The sequence below is a fragment of the Beta vulgaris genome, chromosome 5 (assembly GCF_026745355.1).
Source record: "Beta vulgaris subsp. vulgaris cultivar EL10 chromosome 5, EL10.2, whole genome shotgun sequence".
In the NCBI taxonomy this organism is placed as follows: Eukaryota; Viridiplantae; Streptophyta; class Magnoliopsida; order Caryophyllales; family Amaranthaceae; genus Beta; species Beta vulgaris.
The window spans coordinates 10597377-10614797 of NC_079206.1; the positions used below are offsets into that span (position 1 = coordinate 10597377).

Here is a 17421-nt window from a genome sequence, read left to right on the forward strand (position 1 = left end):
TCGGTAAGCTGAGAAGAAAAAAGAACCTTAACGGATGCCGCCATTTTGGGCGATGAAGGTGTGGGTTTGGGGGTTGTGATTCGTGATTTGTTTGGACATGTGTGTGCTGTTGTTGTCTGTCGTGCCCAGACTTGCTGGTCCGCAACTATGACCGAGGCAATGGCGGCCAAATTCGTCCTTCTTACTGCGCGTCGGCTGGGGTATGGAAATGTCGAGCTTGAGGTGGATGCGTTGAATCTTGTTAAGGCCGTTGCTTTAAAGCGTGTTGGAAGGGCGCCTATTGATTTGATCTATGAAGATATTAGAATGTTGGGGGATAATTTCACTTCTTTTACTTCTTCTCATGTGAAGAGGTGTGAGAATACGGTGGCTCATTTAATTGCTAGATATTTGCCTATGAATGGCTATGAACAATTGTATGTTAACAATTTTCCGCCAGGCGTCTTAGCTTTGGCGGAACTTGATTTTGGTTAATACATTTCCTCACTGTTTCCCCTATAAAAAAAAACCTTAACAACTTTGTTGTTTAGCAAGCAACCATTATAAATTCATCTCAATAATGAAACAACCGTTATACTAAATTTTATAATCACGTAAGTAGCCTTTAGTCTCTTTCGAAACAGACCCTTAAGAAGGAATTAAGCAGGGACAAATATATTCCAGCCATACATGAAATCTTTATTGATTTTATGATGAAGTGGACAAACTAGTGGTGGGTAGCCAACTTTTAGGCTAAGAAAGTAAAATTAAATCCAGTTTACATTTACATATCGTTTTATTGCGGGACGAACTTATGCATATAATTTGGTAGCTCTTAAAGTCTTAAGCTAGCCATGTGCTGCATGTGCACTTGATAATGGCCAGCAATGTCCAAAATTGGCCTAACAACATATGATTCCTTGTGATAACTCACTGGAATGTTAGTATGTTAGGGATCAATCTAACTATGCATTGACCTTAACACTTAGCCAATTGACAATTGTGGCAGCAACTTCCCTTTTCTTACAAAAATAACACTGTCCAATAACTGCAATGAAATGTAATCTAATCCAAGTATCCATATATTCCCTCTGTTAATTCTCTTATTTTAATTTGAGATTCAAGTAGGGGGTATTAGAATTATTAGGCGGAAGTTAGTAGGTTAGTGATTTGTGAGACAAAGTTTGTTTTGATGAAAATGGTTATTGGGTGATGTGGCAAGAGCTTATTTTATAGTGAAGGAAATGTATCTCATATTCACATTCACTTGCAAACTACATGGCCATATATATAGGTATTTTAGTCGGTGAATTTGCCAACATATAAGCTCCTACAATTCACTATACTCTAGACACTATTAGGCTTAATACATGTTAGATTTTACTTGGCTACTATACTCTAGATACTTCTAGGATAGATACATGTAAGATTTTTATTTAGACATTCTAGGTTTACTTTCATCATCTTTATTAGATTTTTCTAGATTATTTTTCAACACTCCCCCTAATCTAAAAAATCTTGTACTCCAAGTTATCTTCTAAATTGGATGAACTTCTCTGTTGGAAATGCTTTTGTGAATATACCCGCAAGCTGCTCCTCGGTCTTGTAAAATTGTGGCTCGATCTCTTGTTTGTCGACTAGCTCAAGAATGAAATTGTATCGCATCTCGATGTGCTTCGTGCGGTTGTGAAAGACAGGATTCTTCGTGATGGTTATTGCTGACATGTTGTCGCAGTATATAGTTGTTGGTTCTTCTGATGTATGTTGTAGATCTTCGAGAATTCTTTCAAGCCATACAGCTTCGCATGTTGCACTTATTGCTGCTATGTACTCTACTTCTACTGATGACATAGCTACTATTGCTTGCTTCTTTGATGACCAAGATATGAGCTTGGTTCCCACCTGGAAGACGTAGCCACTTGTACTCTTCCGATGGTCAATGCTGCGGCCAAGTAAACTTTACTTGGCTCACTCATGAACCTTGACACAATGCTTACAGGATGAACTATGTCTCATCTCATGTGTGTGAGATAGATGAGAGAGCCGACCAGACTTCGATATATTGATGCATCGACCTTCTCTTTGCCATCGTTCTTAGATAGTCTTTCATTAAGTGTCATTGGTGTAGCCAATGGCTTGCATTCACTCATGTTGAACTTCTTAAGTAGGTCGTCTGCATATTTCTCCTGTGAGAGAAATATTCTTCCTGGGTTGTGCTTGACTTCCATGCCAAGGAAGTACTTCATGGATCCAAGGTCTATCATTTCGTACTCCGACATCATTGCCTTCTTGAATTCTTTAATCATTTTCGAATTAGTGCCTGTGTAGATTAGATCATTTACATAGAGGCACAATATAAGAAAATCCTAAGCTCCTTGGGCCTTGATATATAGTGATGGCTTACTTGGGCTTTTTTTGAAGTCATTTTGGAGAAGGTAGCCATCAATCTTGCTATTCCAAGCTCGGGGAGCTTGTTTCATCCCGTAAAGAGCTTTCCGAAGGCGGTATACTTTATCTTCTTGGCCTTTGATGACATACCTTGAGGTTGCTCTACATATACTTATTCTTCAAGCTACCCATTCAAAAATGCGGATTTGACATCTAATTGAAACACTGGTAACTTTAATTAAGCTGCAAGTGCAAGGACTGACCTGATTGTCTCCATGCAAACTACGGAGCATATGTCTCGTTGAAGTCAATTCCTAGTTGCTGAGAGTAACCTTTTGCAACGAGACGTGCCTTGAATTTTTGGATGGAGCCATCTTTATTGTACTTGACTTTATAGACCCATTTGAGACCGATAACATATTTTTCTTCAGGTTTGTCAACTAGCTCCCATGTGTTGTTTTTCTCGATCATTTTAATCTCTTCATTCATGGCTTCGATCCATTTTCTTCTCGTGCTACTTTTTGAAAGCTTTGTGGTTCGCTAGTGAATAGAGCCATGATAGCTTGATTCACTGAAAATCCTCCAAGTAGCTTGGTGGTCGTCGATCACTTTGTGAATGTCGCACTACTAGAGATGCGCTTTGAGAGCTTGATCCTTTTGTTGGACTAATCATTCTCGAGGATGTTGTTGCATATCTCGACGATGATGGATTGGAGATGGTTGCGTTGCTGGAGGAGTCGGACCTTCATCTTCACTTGGACTTTGTGGAAGAAAAGCTCCTTCACGTGGTTGAGATTCCTTTACTGTCCACGTCCATTGAGCTCCTTCATCGAAGATGATGACATCTCTTGAGATTATTAGCTTCTTAGACTCGGGCTGATAGAGACGATATCCTTTAGACTCGTTACTTTATCCAATGAAGATACATTTTTCTCCTTTTTCACGAGTTTTTCCCGATTTTCTTTCGGGATGTGGGCATATGCGATGCACCCGAATACTTTGAGGTGCTTCACTCTTGGCTTTCTCTTATGCCAAGTTTCATAGGGGGTCCTACCCTTTACAGCTTTCGTGGGAGACCTATTGAGAATATACACACTGCTATACAGACAACTTGGGCCCAAAAATATTTTGGCAATTTCTTTGCTTGCATCATACTATGGGTCATTCAGCAATAGTTCTATTTTTTCTTTCCGCAACACTATTTTATTGAGGTATGCATCTTACTGTTAATTATCTCTTGACCCCATGCTCCTTACATAAGCGTTAAATTCCTTACTTGTAAATTCTCTCGCACGATTGGTTCTTAGAATTTTTATTGAATGCCCACTTTGTTTTTGTGTGAGGGTTTTAAATTGCAAGAAATAAAAAAAGGGAAAAGCTAAATGCAGCCCTTAGGGCTGCATATAAGAACCTATAAGTGGAAATTATTTTGTAAAACAAGCATTAATGACCTTAATAAATGCATGCTTTTTGTCATAAATAACCAACTTTATACTAGTTTAGGAAAGGTATTTAATGCTTATATGCAGCCCTAAAAAAAATGCATCTGATTTTTTCTCTAAGATATAAACCCACATCATGCGAGTGAAATCATCGACAAATAATAAAAAATATTTTTTTCCGCCAAGAGACGAATTTCTGGTAGGGCCCCATATATCTACGTAAACGAGCTCTATTGGAGCTCTAGCCCTCCAAGATGAAGTGGAAAATGGCAATCTATGCATTTTGCCATATATACAGTCTTCACAAGATTTTTCTTTCATTAGTTATAGATGGAAGCCCAATCACCATTTCTTTTTGTTTTAACAGTTCTAAACTGTTAAAATTTAGATGTCGGTATCTTAAATGCCACAATGTGGATTCATCCACCATAGAAATTGCATTCTTAATGAAAATATTTTATTAGGAGTCATTTGAGTAGTGGTAATTAATTGCCCTTTTTTCTTATCAAATATGAGGCATTGATTAGCATCAAATTTCACAATGTAACCTCTGTTGATAAGATGGCCGACACTTAACAAATTTTGTGCAAGTCTGGAGACATAGAAAACATCATAAATAAATTTAGATGAGCTGTTTTTGGTTCAACGGCTATTGTCCCCTTGCTAGCAACCTCTTGGTTGCTTCCATCACCAAGAGTTCGTAATTTGAGTTTTTATATTTTCATCTAGACTGAGAAATGAATTTCTATTTCCAGTCATGTGGTTAGAACAACTAATATCGATATACCATAAATCATTTTACTCTTGGTGAGCATTAAAATATGTATAAAATAATTGATCAATAGGCTCCTTATTTTCAATGAAATTGGCCTCGTCCTTTTGCCGGAACCAACAATCTTTTTCAAAGTAGGTGTGTTTTTTGCATCTCTTGAACTTATACCGACAATCTTGTGTATTATGGTCATTTTTATTACATAAATTATAATAGGAGCCAGATTGGTTATTTTCTCGAGTTCCTTGATTTTTATAACTTCCTCTCCCGGCCATGATTATATGATGAACCTCCTTTTTGAAAATTTCTACCGTAACCATCTTTATTTTTATTTTCTCCATTATTAGAGAATTTCAATAGATCTTTTTTAGATCAGCAACGAATGTTTGCGGCCCCCCGATGCGCTCCTCCCATCGAAAAAACTCGGACCTGAAGCCAACTGGGGCGTCTCGCAAGCTTCAGTTTTCAAGCAAGCATGAAGGGTGGATTTCACCCCTACACACGAAATTTCACTCTCCTCTGTCAACTAAGAGATCCTTTCGAGCAACACAAAGACTCTCCAATCTTTTTGAATCACTCGACCGATAGGGAGAGGGGTTTCCATTTGCACGAAAGAAATGGTTGAATGCATCTCTAAAGTCACGACCTAATGTCAGCTCTTTCAGTCCGACCTAGCTTTGCAACTGCATCCATTCCGAGTGGCCGTGAGGTTACAAAGGTCGTGAATTTAACGCAAGTTGGCTTGTTAGCCTGAAATGCTTGTTCTAGTGACTGCTCCGTAAATCTCCGCATTTATCTTCATGTGGTAGAAGGGAGCCCATAATGCAGTTAAACTTAATTTAGATAAATCTTTATTAGATTCCTCTATAGAAGCCACTATATGATCATAATTTTTGGGGAGATTTCTTAATATTTTTCGAATTACTTGAACATCTTCAACTTTATCTCCATTAGTTCGGATTTGATTTATAATGTTTGTTACCTCACTAAAAAAATTCTTGAATTGTTTCATTTTCCATCATTAATAAATTATCAAAGTATTTCCATAAGGGTTGGAGTTTAAAAAGTATTACCTTCTCATAACCCCTATATTTTGTCTCCAGAATACTCCAAGCCTACCATTGTTGATATTTTTCTCCCTTAAATGTAGGTATCCAATTTACTTGGGGATAATTAAATGCGTTTGAGGTTGAAGCGTTTGGGGAAGTCATTTTAATTTATATGGTGTAGTGGAGGTTTGGATTTAAATGGCTTGGATACCACTATTAAAGTTGATAGAAGTGAAAATGGGTTTGTGCAACCCAATAAGGAGGAGGGGAGTTTAGCCCACTTACAAGTCCAAGTAGGTTTTATCCTAAAACCAATTGGTGATAGGATGAGTAACTCCAAAGCTTATAAAGTGGTTTAGTCTCTCCTCTTTCTCCAATGTGGGACACTTACATGTGGTCATTAATGGGATTCAACACTCTCCATCATATACGAGTGTCTTTAGAATTTAGAGTTAACTGGAAAGATAATCAGAAATAATCTTCTTAGGACTGGACATCATATCGAGGTAAACCCTTGTATAGTTGCTTGATTAATGATCCAATTTAGAAGAGATCCACAACCCGAGCTCTGATACCGTGTTAGAATTATTAGGCGGAAGTTTGCAGGTTAGTGATTTGTGAGACAAAGTTTGTTTTGATGGAAATGGTTATTGGGTAATGTGGCAAGAGCTTCTTTTGTAATGGAGGAAGTGTATCTCATATTCACATTCACTTGCAAACTACATGGCCATATATATAGGTGTTTGAGTCGGTGAATTTGTCGACATATAAGATCCTACATTTCTACTATACTCTAGACACTGCTAGGCTAGATACATGTTAGATTTTATTAGGCTACTATACTCTATATACTTCTAGGATGAATACATTTAAGATTTTTATTTAGACTATTTTAGATTTACTTTCATCATCTTTACTAGATTTTTCTAGATTATTTTTCAACGGGGGCGCGGCTGGGTATTATTTCGTAGCTAGGTGGCCTAAATTAACACGGGAAAATGTAAATTTGATTGTATAAGAAGGAACACACTAATCGTGCTATATGATTTTTTTTTTTTGGGCAAACTCATGTTATAGAGTATTCCCTACATTTTCTTTTATTGTTCCTGTATTTCTCATTGGGGAATTACAATATGTTGTTCCTATTTTAAATCTTTTCATAAATAGTATAATTTATAAACTAAATTTTCCATTAGTTTTAATTATTAATAAATGTGTTCACACCATTGAGTAGTCATTTTTACCTTTTTACCTTTCAAATTTCTGTCTAATATCCATCTCACTTTCTAGTGCGCGTCTCCCAATTCAAATTATTGAATTTAAATATTTTTTATTATATATTATTAAAAATTATAATTATTAAATATTAATAAAGTACTAATTGAGACAAATCAAACAAGACCCTACATAACTATATTTTTTTCTTATAAATTGAAAGAAATTTAAAAAAAATCTCTAATTATGAATAGAGTCAATATTATAACTGAGAATTGTGGAGGATAAAAAAAAAACAAAAGTACGATAATAATAATAATAATTATTATTATTGTTATTATTATGTTTAAATTACAATTGTCATTATTATTTTATTTATGCTCTATTTTTATGTTAATTTCAGTATATTTAAGTGCATTTAAATTACATTCAATTTCGTTTAATATACTCAAAAATAAATTAAATTCAGTTCAGTTCAGTTCAATACAATCAAATTAAATTAATTTCACTTACTCCAGTTCAGTACGTACACTTAAATAAAATTCAGTTCACTTTGGTCCAAAAAACAAGAGGTTGAGGTGTCAAATGCGATTTTCATAAGCATGTTTTGCGATATTTCTTAATTAGTCGTTTCTATTAGTGGTAAACATATCTAGTAGGCATAAAGTCCAATTAGCAAAGAATTTAAATTAAGCAATTTGCATAGCACCCTTTTTTTTTTTATCATAACTGGTAAATATCAGGTTAAGATTGAGATGCTGTGAACGATAGGTCACAGCTTTGAATCCCCCTCTTTTTTTTTTTTTTTTTACCTTGTACTGTCTTTGTGGTTCATACGATCATACGGATAAAAAAAATCAGTTTGAATTCAGAAATATACATGGTTTCCAATAACTATTTTTGGGATAGAACTTTGTTCCATATCTTTTGTCTATTCTTAGCTTTTATTTTACTAACGATAAAAAAAACTTAAATTATGTAGTATAAAAAGTGCGCATTATATAATCCAAGCAAAAGCGTCAGCAATATGATCAGTGACAGACATAGATTAAGGTGTTAACAAGCAAAGTTGAGTCGGTTCTTTTAAAATTGAAATTTTCATGTAATTCTATACCATCTCGAGACTAATTTGCACTTTTTGTAAGCTTTACGCTTAGTTTTCAAGCTCCAACACAGCAAATGGATTTCTTTTTAATGTAAAACTAATATTTTGAGTTTTGACCCACCGATGCCTCGGGCAGTTATAATTGATTTTATCAGTTTTTCGTAATTTTCTATCTATTGTAAAAATTGGAAAAATGAACATTATAGCATGATAAGATATTTATAAAAAAAAATCTTATAAGAATTGGAGATAAAAATAACAATTTTAATAGAATTGAGGTAAAAAAATGTTATTACCTGGATAAAAGTGTTAGAAATCAAAAGATTTGTCTATATCTTTATTGTTGCATGTAATTATAAGATTCCATTATGTTCTACGTTGAACCATAAAACATTAAAATGATAGTAGATTGGTGGTTAAATTATCACAATTTCATTTCAGAGGTCATGTGATTGATTCCTAGTAAATACGCATTGTTAATATTATCGTTGTAGATGAGAACTGACACTTTGAAGGATAAAAATAAAAAAGACAAAAAAAATAAAGAGTTTTAAAAAGGTATACATGCTTCAATATTAGCAAATGACCGGATTATACTATCAAAAAAGAAAAAAAATTTAAACGATAAATTTGTAAAAAAAAAATGATATATACGAAATAACGCTAATAAATCAGGTCCCGTTAAGTTAAGGACTACATGAGTCTTAAGGGGGATAAAATATCCTTAAAAAATAATGTCGATTAGATATGTAAAAATGTTAAAGAAGAAAATAAATATTTAAATATGTTTTTAGAAGACAATCAAACTAAAATTAAAATTTCGATTTATTCGGTTTTTTTTTTATCCAAACACCTTTCATCTGAGTCTAATACTTCATCCGTTTCTAAATAAGTGCAACATTTCTTGTTTTCACGTTTGCCAATGCATTATTTTAACCATTAATATTTTCAGTTATCAATAAGTAAAAATTATAAAAAGTTGATATTAAAAAAAACTCACATTCAGACGAATTTAACAAGATCCCACATGACTATGTTTTTCTTAAAATGTAAATCACCAAAGCTAATTAAAGTTTAAACTATGAATAGTAAACACTATGCAAATGTTGTACTTATTTAGAAACAGGGGAGTATGAAAATTCAAATTTCTAAAAATTTAGTTTAAAACCAATTTGAATTGAACAAAAATCAGTTTCAGAATTAGTAACTCAATTTGTATGGATTGATAAGTTACATCTCAGGTTATATATGCTGGTCTCATGAATTCGATCGGTTATGCTTACTCATCTTCATTCGTCTTTTGTTGGTCATATATTCCAAAAAGCCAATTGAGCAATTGATTTTACAATCGTTGGTATGGTTTTTCTAAATCGAACCCCGGACAATATTCTGGAATTCGGGGTGGTTACTCCACTGAGCTACCACCTCTCCTTTTTTTTTACAACATCTATAATACAAGTCAAATAGATTGTCTACGAGTTTCCCACCGTCTTCGGCGAGTGGACTAATTTCCTGCGAGAGTTTGCAAGGGTACCTCAAATAGCAGCATCTCTCCCAGGGGCGGATTTACTATGGGTTCACCGGGTTCAGGTGAACCCAGTGTTTTTTGGAAAAAATTTGCCCAGTTTTTTTTTTTTTAAATAAAAAATATTTTAGCGAATTGATATATACCATTTGCGTGTAATATAAAACATGGAACAAGCAGGGGTCAAGCTGGTTTTGTTCTCCATGAAACTCCATGGGTTTGCACATAGGCTGGGGGTTCGAATCCCAGCAAAACCAAAATACCATTCTTTTATGTTCTTTGCATATGTATTCTTTCAACAATTACAAATATATTTTGAAATCAAAATTAGTTGTCTTTCTATAATTGTATAAAATGGTAGAATGCTATGATTTAGTATTATTTTTTTTATCAATGAAAAATCCTTCCATGTGCGCTAGTAAGTTTAGGTGACAAATTTGAAAAGTTCCCTCCACGTGATAAGCCACTTACTTAGTTTAGATGGTAGATTTTTTTTTTATTTTAACAATATATTTTCCGCATTATGTACTTATTTCAGAGCGAATCTAGATTTTTAATTGGTAAGGTGGCAATCAAAGCTTGGTTTTACTTTTTGAATCTTAAACGACGTCGTGTGAAAACAAGTGCACGGTGTGCTACATGCACCCGGGTGCATATACAAAATTACGGCCCCAGCATCTAAGTAAATGGATGTATTTTTTTTTTTACCAGCTCCGAACCCATAGGTTTGGAATCCTGGATACGCCACTGATCTCTCCCAGTTGGAATTTTTCCATATCAAAGGCTCGAACTCAAGATCCTGGTTAAGAAGCGAGAGGCTCTTAAGTCTTAACCACTCATGTCAACCCCAATTGGTAAATAGATTGTTGTTGAGCAGGCATATACAGCTAAACTAATTAGTTTACTCTTTTAAAAAAAAAACAGCTAAAGTAGTCCCTTTCTCAAAGATGGATAATATACCATATAAGAAACTATTTTGAAACAGAAATATGTTTTTAAGGAAAAGGAAAGCATGAAAAACAGAAAAAGAAAAAAAAGATCATGGTACAAAGTAGGCAACTATATATAGAAGGAATACCGTTAACCGCGGATTCTGGCTGTCTTCCCTCCTGAATTCTCCGTGTGGACTTTCTTTCTTTTCTTCTTCTATCATCTTCTATACAAAATTTCCTCTAAATCCATTTTTTTCATTATATTTTTCTCCATATTCAAATTCACTTTCACCAGCTTCTTTGTCGCTCGTTTCTTGCCTGCTTACTCTGTTCTGAATTACCCTTTTCTTCACCTGTAAGTTCTTATTTTTTGTTGTTAATTTTTTGTTTGATTTTAATTTTGTTATTCGTGTAAATTTTGCTCATGATTATTCTCTTCATACAATTGAAGTTGCTATTGTATTAGCTGCAATCATTGGTTTTCTTCCCTTTTCTGGGTGGAGGGAAAGATCAACTATTTCCATTTTTTTTTTCTTTCTAGGAGGTACTCTCTCCGTTTCCTAAAGATTTTCTCTCTTTCCGTTTAAGGGTGTTTCCAAAAGATCTTCCCTCTTTCGCTTTATTCCTTATTTCGCAAAACAAATTTCCCTATTTACCCTCTCATGTCACTATCATATGGTCCAGCATTACATTATTAATTTAATTTTACTCCCTTTCTCTCTCTTACTTTAACCTCTTTTTATTTGTTTATTTATCATAACCCCTTTCTCTTCCCTACTTTACTCACACCATGCCCCACACAACTTAATTTTTCTTGATATCTGTAGAAACTGTAAGTGGGAAGATATTTAGGAAACGGAGGAAGTAGAAGTGATTTTATTTTCAGTTTTTACATGAAGTAAGCCCTTTTATTTATTAACCATGCAAAATTAAAGATACCCATTTTTCTGAATACAAGATTTATTTGTCACATTAGTCTGGTGTTGGTATTGCACTATAAATATAACTACTAATCCAAAAAGTGCGTACCAAGTCAGGCTTGGCCTAGTGGTAAAAATTTAGTCTCATGACTTCAAGTCATAGGATCAAATTCCACCAATGGCGATTTGGATGTAAGGTTTTTTTTACCATCCTCTTCCTCTAAGTAGTCTGACCGATAAATCTGACTGGTTAAATCCGTGCCAAGTGGGTCATACAAACGTGACAAGGTAGGGTAGAAATAGAAAAACTTTTACCAAACTAGGAATAAAGCAAAGTATGAAAAATTTATGAAATGGATGAAAGCTTTGCTTACTTGATGATAGGTTGAGTGGCTCTAGTGGGTTAGTTGGGAAGAAAGTAATTAAGTATTATGGTAGTTAGACTATTGGGATTTGACCAAGTACTAGAAAGAGGTTTATAAAGTTTTCATTTCTTTAAGTTTTTATTCTTGTTCATTTGAACCTAGGTTTTTATGCATTTTTGAAGATATTAAGTCATTAACTAGCTAAGATAGCTTACATCACCTTGAATTTGGAACATGAGACTATGATGATCCATCTTTTTATTCACATAATTAGTTCTTCCATGTACTTAATCATGTTTTGAAGGAAGTGCTTAATTATTAGGTGGAATTTTCTTTGTAAAGATCATAGAAATGTCATATAAATTACCTAAGAATTGCATATGTATACTTTCAGATGTATTATTTGTACTACAAACCTTTAATCAGATGCATTTTTCATCTGGCAGGGAGTTCTAAGAGGCAAAAACATTAGGAGATGAGATGAACAAATCACTAAAACGTCTAATTGTACTAGTACTGTACAAAATTGATTGGAGGAAGCTGTTTTTCATTTTGGCCCTTGTTACAATAGTGGGAATCGTTCTTCAAATCAGTCTCCTTCCGTTCCCACTTTCGACATGGCTGCACTCTCCATTAGTTAGAGTTTCAACTACTAGGAATTTCACTAATCCTCTGCAATTAAGCTTGAGACATGGAAAAAACTGGCCACTAAACCAACTTTTGGTACCCGTTGATCACTTAAATTCTTCGAGTGGACTAACGAAGGGAGTACATAGAGTTGAGGCGGATTCTAGTCCTTTGAAAAGGAAAAGGAGAAGAAGAAAGCGAGAAGATGATCAGTTGCATATCGCGGTTTCTCCTCCCACTCCTAGAACTCCACCAACACCCTTGCAGGTATTTTTGGTTTTCTGATATCTTTCTGAAGTTTGCAGACTGAAAGCGTACAGTCTTAACGTATTTTAACTCCGCTTTTCTTTTTCTCTTGGTAGAGATTTGTCTGGTCCTTATCACCTAGTGAGGCACTTTTGTATGCTAAAAAGGAGTTGAAGAATGCTCAGCCTATTGCCAATGATTCTGATCTATATGCCCCTATCTTTAAGAATGTCTCTAAATTTAAAAGGTATGTTTTTGCTAGCATATTGTAACATCAGAGTTTATTTGGTAGAATGACTTTGTCCTTATAAAGTATGTTCTGACTAGCATAGTTAGGTATGTTCTTGGAAATGTGTATACAAGATTGAGTGATTGAAGATACATGGAAGATTCTTATGGCATTATAAACCTTTGTTAATAATGGCAAGTTTTCAGAAGAGAAAAATAGTTGCAATGTATGTGAATCTCTGAAGAATCAAAGCCTAAAACACTATGTTGAGCTTTTGTTTGCTGCTTTACTCATTTGTGATTTAATATGATAAATGTAATGCTTCTGATTTCCTTGTGTTTTCGCATTGATAATTGGGCTTACAAAAGTGAGTAATGATGCAGTGTGTTAAACAAATTACATTGCATAAGATGATGCCAAAATTTTCAGTCAAAAGTTCAATGAACAATGAGTATACGTTGTGAGAGAAGAGTTAAAACTTTGAGTAATTGCCCTATAGATCCTATATCTACGTATATGAAGAAGAAATCATGTAAGGAAGGGGATTCTTATTTGTACAAATGATCTTTCGAGCTTGGAACGAGAATGGAGAAATTAACGATACTTCTTTATCATTTGAGTTTCTGCCAGATCGGTCGCTCAAGATCTTTGGTCTCTACCCAGACCCGATGAGAATTAAGAAAAATGGGATCACTTATTATTTACTCGTTGAGAATGATTCTTATTAGTTCATGGCCTAAGTATACCAGTGGGAGACTGGGAGTCCTGAGTTCAGTGTCACTTTGAACACCTTGTAGACAGTCCTGCTATTGTAACATCCTTTAACCTAACTTGTCTATAAATTGTTTCCTCTTCTGATGTTTTCATGTCCAACGGCAGGAGTTATGAACTAATGGAGCTTATACTCAAAGTATATGTGTATCCAGATGGACGTCCACCGATATTTCATAGCCCACACCTTAGTGGAATTTATGCATCTGAGGGATGGTTTATGAAGTTATTAGAAGGGAACAGACAGTTTGTTACCAGAGACCCTGAAAAGGCCCATTTGTTCTATCTGCCATACAGTGCACGTCAGCTCCAGCAAGCTCTATATGTACAAGGATCACATAATTTGGCTCCTCTCTCGCTATTCTTAAGAGATTATGTTAACTCGCTGTCTGCTAAGTATCCTTTCTGGAACCGCACTCATGGAGCAGATCACTTTCTAGTAGCTTGTCATGATTGGGTATCTATCTCTTTACTACCTTGAGTTTTTATACTTCATGATGGAGAATTTTTTTTATAACATATGATCAGTTTCTCCTCATTTGTTTTCTAAAACTTCTTGTATTAGAAAGTTTGGTACCATCTATCAGATACAGTATAAACATTAAAAATCAAAATCAAGCAAAATATGAAAAAAGTTGCCAAGTATTTAAATGAAAGGCTAACATATGTTGCTTAACATTTGATATTTTTTCCCTGATAACTAGTGACCAAATACTTGTGTCAGACTGTCTGAGAGGAGAACGACTGACCTTGTTTGCCTTTGATTATACTTCACCTTATGCTTCCTTTTTGTGTTTCTTTTCTGTTTTGCTTATAGGGTCCTTACACATTAAAGGCACATGAGGAGCTAGTGAAGAACACTATAAAAGCTGTTTGTAATGCTGATTTATCTGAAGGAATCTTCAAAGCTGGAAAAGATGTCTCTCTCCCAGAAACCACCATAAGAAGACCCAAGAAACCTCTTCGAAACATTGGTGGTGGGATGAGGGTATCACGACGCCCCATCCTAGCATTCTTTGCTGGAAGCATGCATGGACGAGTTCGCCCTTTACTTCTCAAGCATTGGCGTAACAAAGATGAATATATGCGGATTTATGGACCCTTGCCTCGTAGTGTGTCTAGGCAAATGTCATACATTCAGCATATGAAATCTAGCAAGTTCTGCATTTGTCCAATGGGGTATGAAGTTAACAGCCCAAGGATTGTCGAGGCTATATATTACGAATGCATTCCCGTGATTATTGCAGACAATTTTACCCCTCCATTTGATGATGTGCTTGATTGGAGTGCATTTTCTGTGACAGTGGCTGAGAAGGATATTCCCAAATTAAAAGAAATTCTTGATGCTATCCCTCTCAGACAGTATTTAAAAATGCTGGAGAATCTGAAAATGCTTCAGAGACATTTTCTGTGGAATTTCAGGCCGATTAAGTATGATCTATTCCATATGATCTTGCATTCAATATGGCTTAGCAGACTAAATCAGATTTAGTTCCAGATTAGCAGAAGTGTTTGGGTTTTCCTGACGGAATTTGGCCATGATCTGATATGCTAGCTGATATCTGGTGACTTTGTTTCGAGTGATAAATGCTAGATCTCTATCGTATAGTGCGTATGGAGACTGGAGAGCTCAAAATATTTCAATTTTACTATGCTGCAATGATCAAAGAGTGTTCTCTTCAGGTTTTCCTAATTTACATCCGGATGTGCAAATAATGCAATGTCTCAGTGGCATTCTTTGCAAGTTTGGAGAAACTGACACATGTTTCGGATAGTTTTTACAAAAATAGGGGTTTGAGATTTCGGGAAGTTATCTGCACAGAAATTACAGAAGTTGCATATATCTCGGATATAATTTTATTAGGAGTTTCTTATGTTCTCTTATGCATTTACTTGAAACTGCGTAACCAGAGAGAGCAAGCAGCTTCTGCACAGTTGATTGTGCAGGTATGGCACTCGGAAATTAAACATTTCTGATTACTTGTCAATATCATCCTATTGCCTTGTAATATTAGACATAGATTGAAGTTTCAAAACTTCTTTTGCAGGAAAATTTATCAGAAGAATTTGTGTCTCATCATTTGGGAGTTAGAGAATAAAGAGATGGTCTGACGGACAAAGCTTTCAATCAAGATTATACTGTATCATAGATTCATAGTATTATGAAGACCAGGACAGGACAAGAGGTATATTTTCGTTGCTTTAACGACATCAAAGGAAAACCCTTTTGGATGTATATAATTGAACACACAATTTTTTTCTTCCATACATTGCATATAAGTTATAGGCGTGTTTATTAAGAGGTATACAAATACAAAAACAACATTTTCTTAACTCCTGAAAGTTGCTACTGTTGTGATTATTGATGTACAGTAAACACTAAACAGTATACTATACGATGTAAACTTTACTTGTGGAAAGAAATGAAACGAAGCTTACATTGTTTAGCTCGTAGCCCTGTATCTTGGCTCCTTGCATTTTATATTTATGTTTCACGAACCTAAAGCATTTCCTTCATGCGGTCTACTTAAGCCTATGTCAATTTAACCAAATTTTGGGTGCCATCTTTTAAAGACTTGACTGTCGAAGTCTACATCCCCCTTTGGTTCAGATAAGTAGATTTCAGATGAAAAGAACATAGCTCGAGCTCAAATAAGTGTCGCTCAGGTCAAAAGAACATAAAGTAACGCGATTTGTGAGTCCAAATCTATGGCCTCACATCCCCTTTGGTTTCAGCTGGAATTTGGTGAGTTGGCTTCATTCGAAGTGTGTACTTGTAGCTTTTGAAACTATATTTTCTGATACTTTACAGTAGCATTTGTTATGGATCAAACTAAAGCAAAAAGAAAAGTTGAGGTTCCATTTGAGTTGCTTAAAGAATTTCTACTAAATTGTAGCAACAACGTTCAGAATATATCCATAACATCTACATCCTTTTTTTGAATAGGAACTACACTTACATTTAATTGTAAGCCTGTAAGTACTTTATTTACATCTCTCCTACTGTACTAGGAAAAAGTGTGTTATTGATGAGTGTATTTGTTTTTATACTACTATTTGTCATTGCTATAGTCGAGTAAAGAAAACACCAAGATCTAGCAATTATATTTAGATACGAGTTGTAAAGGTATGTTCTTGGTTTCTATTTCCCCGAATTAATACGAAAGAATACTCTTTTGTTCGAATTTCTCGATCTCAAATTGCCTTTTTAACAATTTTTATTAGGAATGTGCATAAACTAAAGAATTATTCCCTCCATTCCTCTTTTGTCTGATTTTAATAATCTCAAATTGGCTTTACATCAAAAGGAAAACAATGTTTATTAGAAATGTAAATAAATTGAGTTAGTCCCTTCATTCCGTATATAATACTACTCATTAACTCGTCTTATTTTTTTCCAAATTATCTATGTCGATGCAATGTAATATGTTTTTTCAACTCACAATGCACTATAAATAGTCAATTTCAAATATCAATGCATTAAACTAACATCTCTTAGAAGTTTGTGCCTAACCTAATACTCCCTCCGTTTCATAATATAAGGCACGCACGATGTTCGAGGTCGAACTTTGACCGTTAATTACTTTCAATTTATATTGATAAAAAATTCTAAAAAATAATATTATTATAGTATTTTTCAAGATGAATTTAACTGTATGATTTTTATAATTTTTATTTATCGTATTTAATATTAGTGATACACGTTAGACCAAGTCTAACGTGTATCACTAATATTTAAGAGATATTTGTGGTCAAAACAAATTTTCGTAATGCGTAAATGCCTTATATTTTGAAACAGAGGAAGTAGTACTAGTGAATTCTAAATACCAATCCATGAAACTGTTATCGATTAGAA

At 34.5% G+C, this 17421-nt stretch overlaps 1 protein-coding gene across 2 annotated transcripts; it reads left to right on the plus strand.

Moving 5' to 3' along the window:
• Window positions 1–10278: 10278 nt before the first annotated feature.
• Window positions 10279–16613, plus strand: LOC104884134 (probable glycosyltransferase At5g03795). Of its 2 annotated transcripts, XM_057394972.1 has the most exons (7): window positions 10279–10762; window positions 12139–12586; window positions 12682–12812; window positions 13674–14022; window positions 14383–15512; window positions 15614–15751; window positions 16177–16613. In XM_057394972.1, exons 2-5 carry the CDS (start codon window positions 12173–12175, stop codon window positions 15055–15057), a joined length of 1569 nt encoding a protein of 522 aa, XP_057250955.1. In that variant the 5' UTR covers window positions 10279–10762; window positions 12139–12172; the 3' UTR covers window positions 15058–15512; window positions 15614–15751; window positions 16177–16613. The 2 variants fall into 2 exon arrangements, with proteins under 2 accessions (XP_057250955.1, XP_010667032.2); XM_010668730.4 differs by lacking the exon at window positions 16177–16613 and having other exon boundaries at window positions 15614–16019.
• The last annotated feature ends 808 nt before the right edge of the window (window positions 16614–17421 follow it).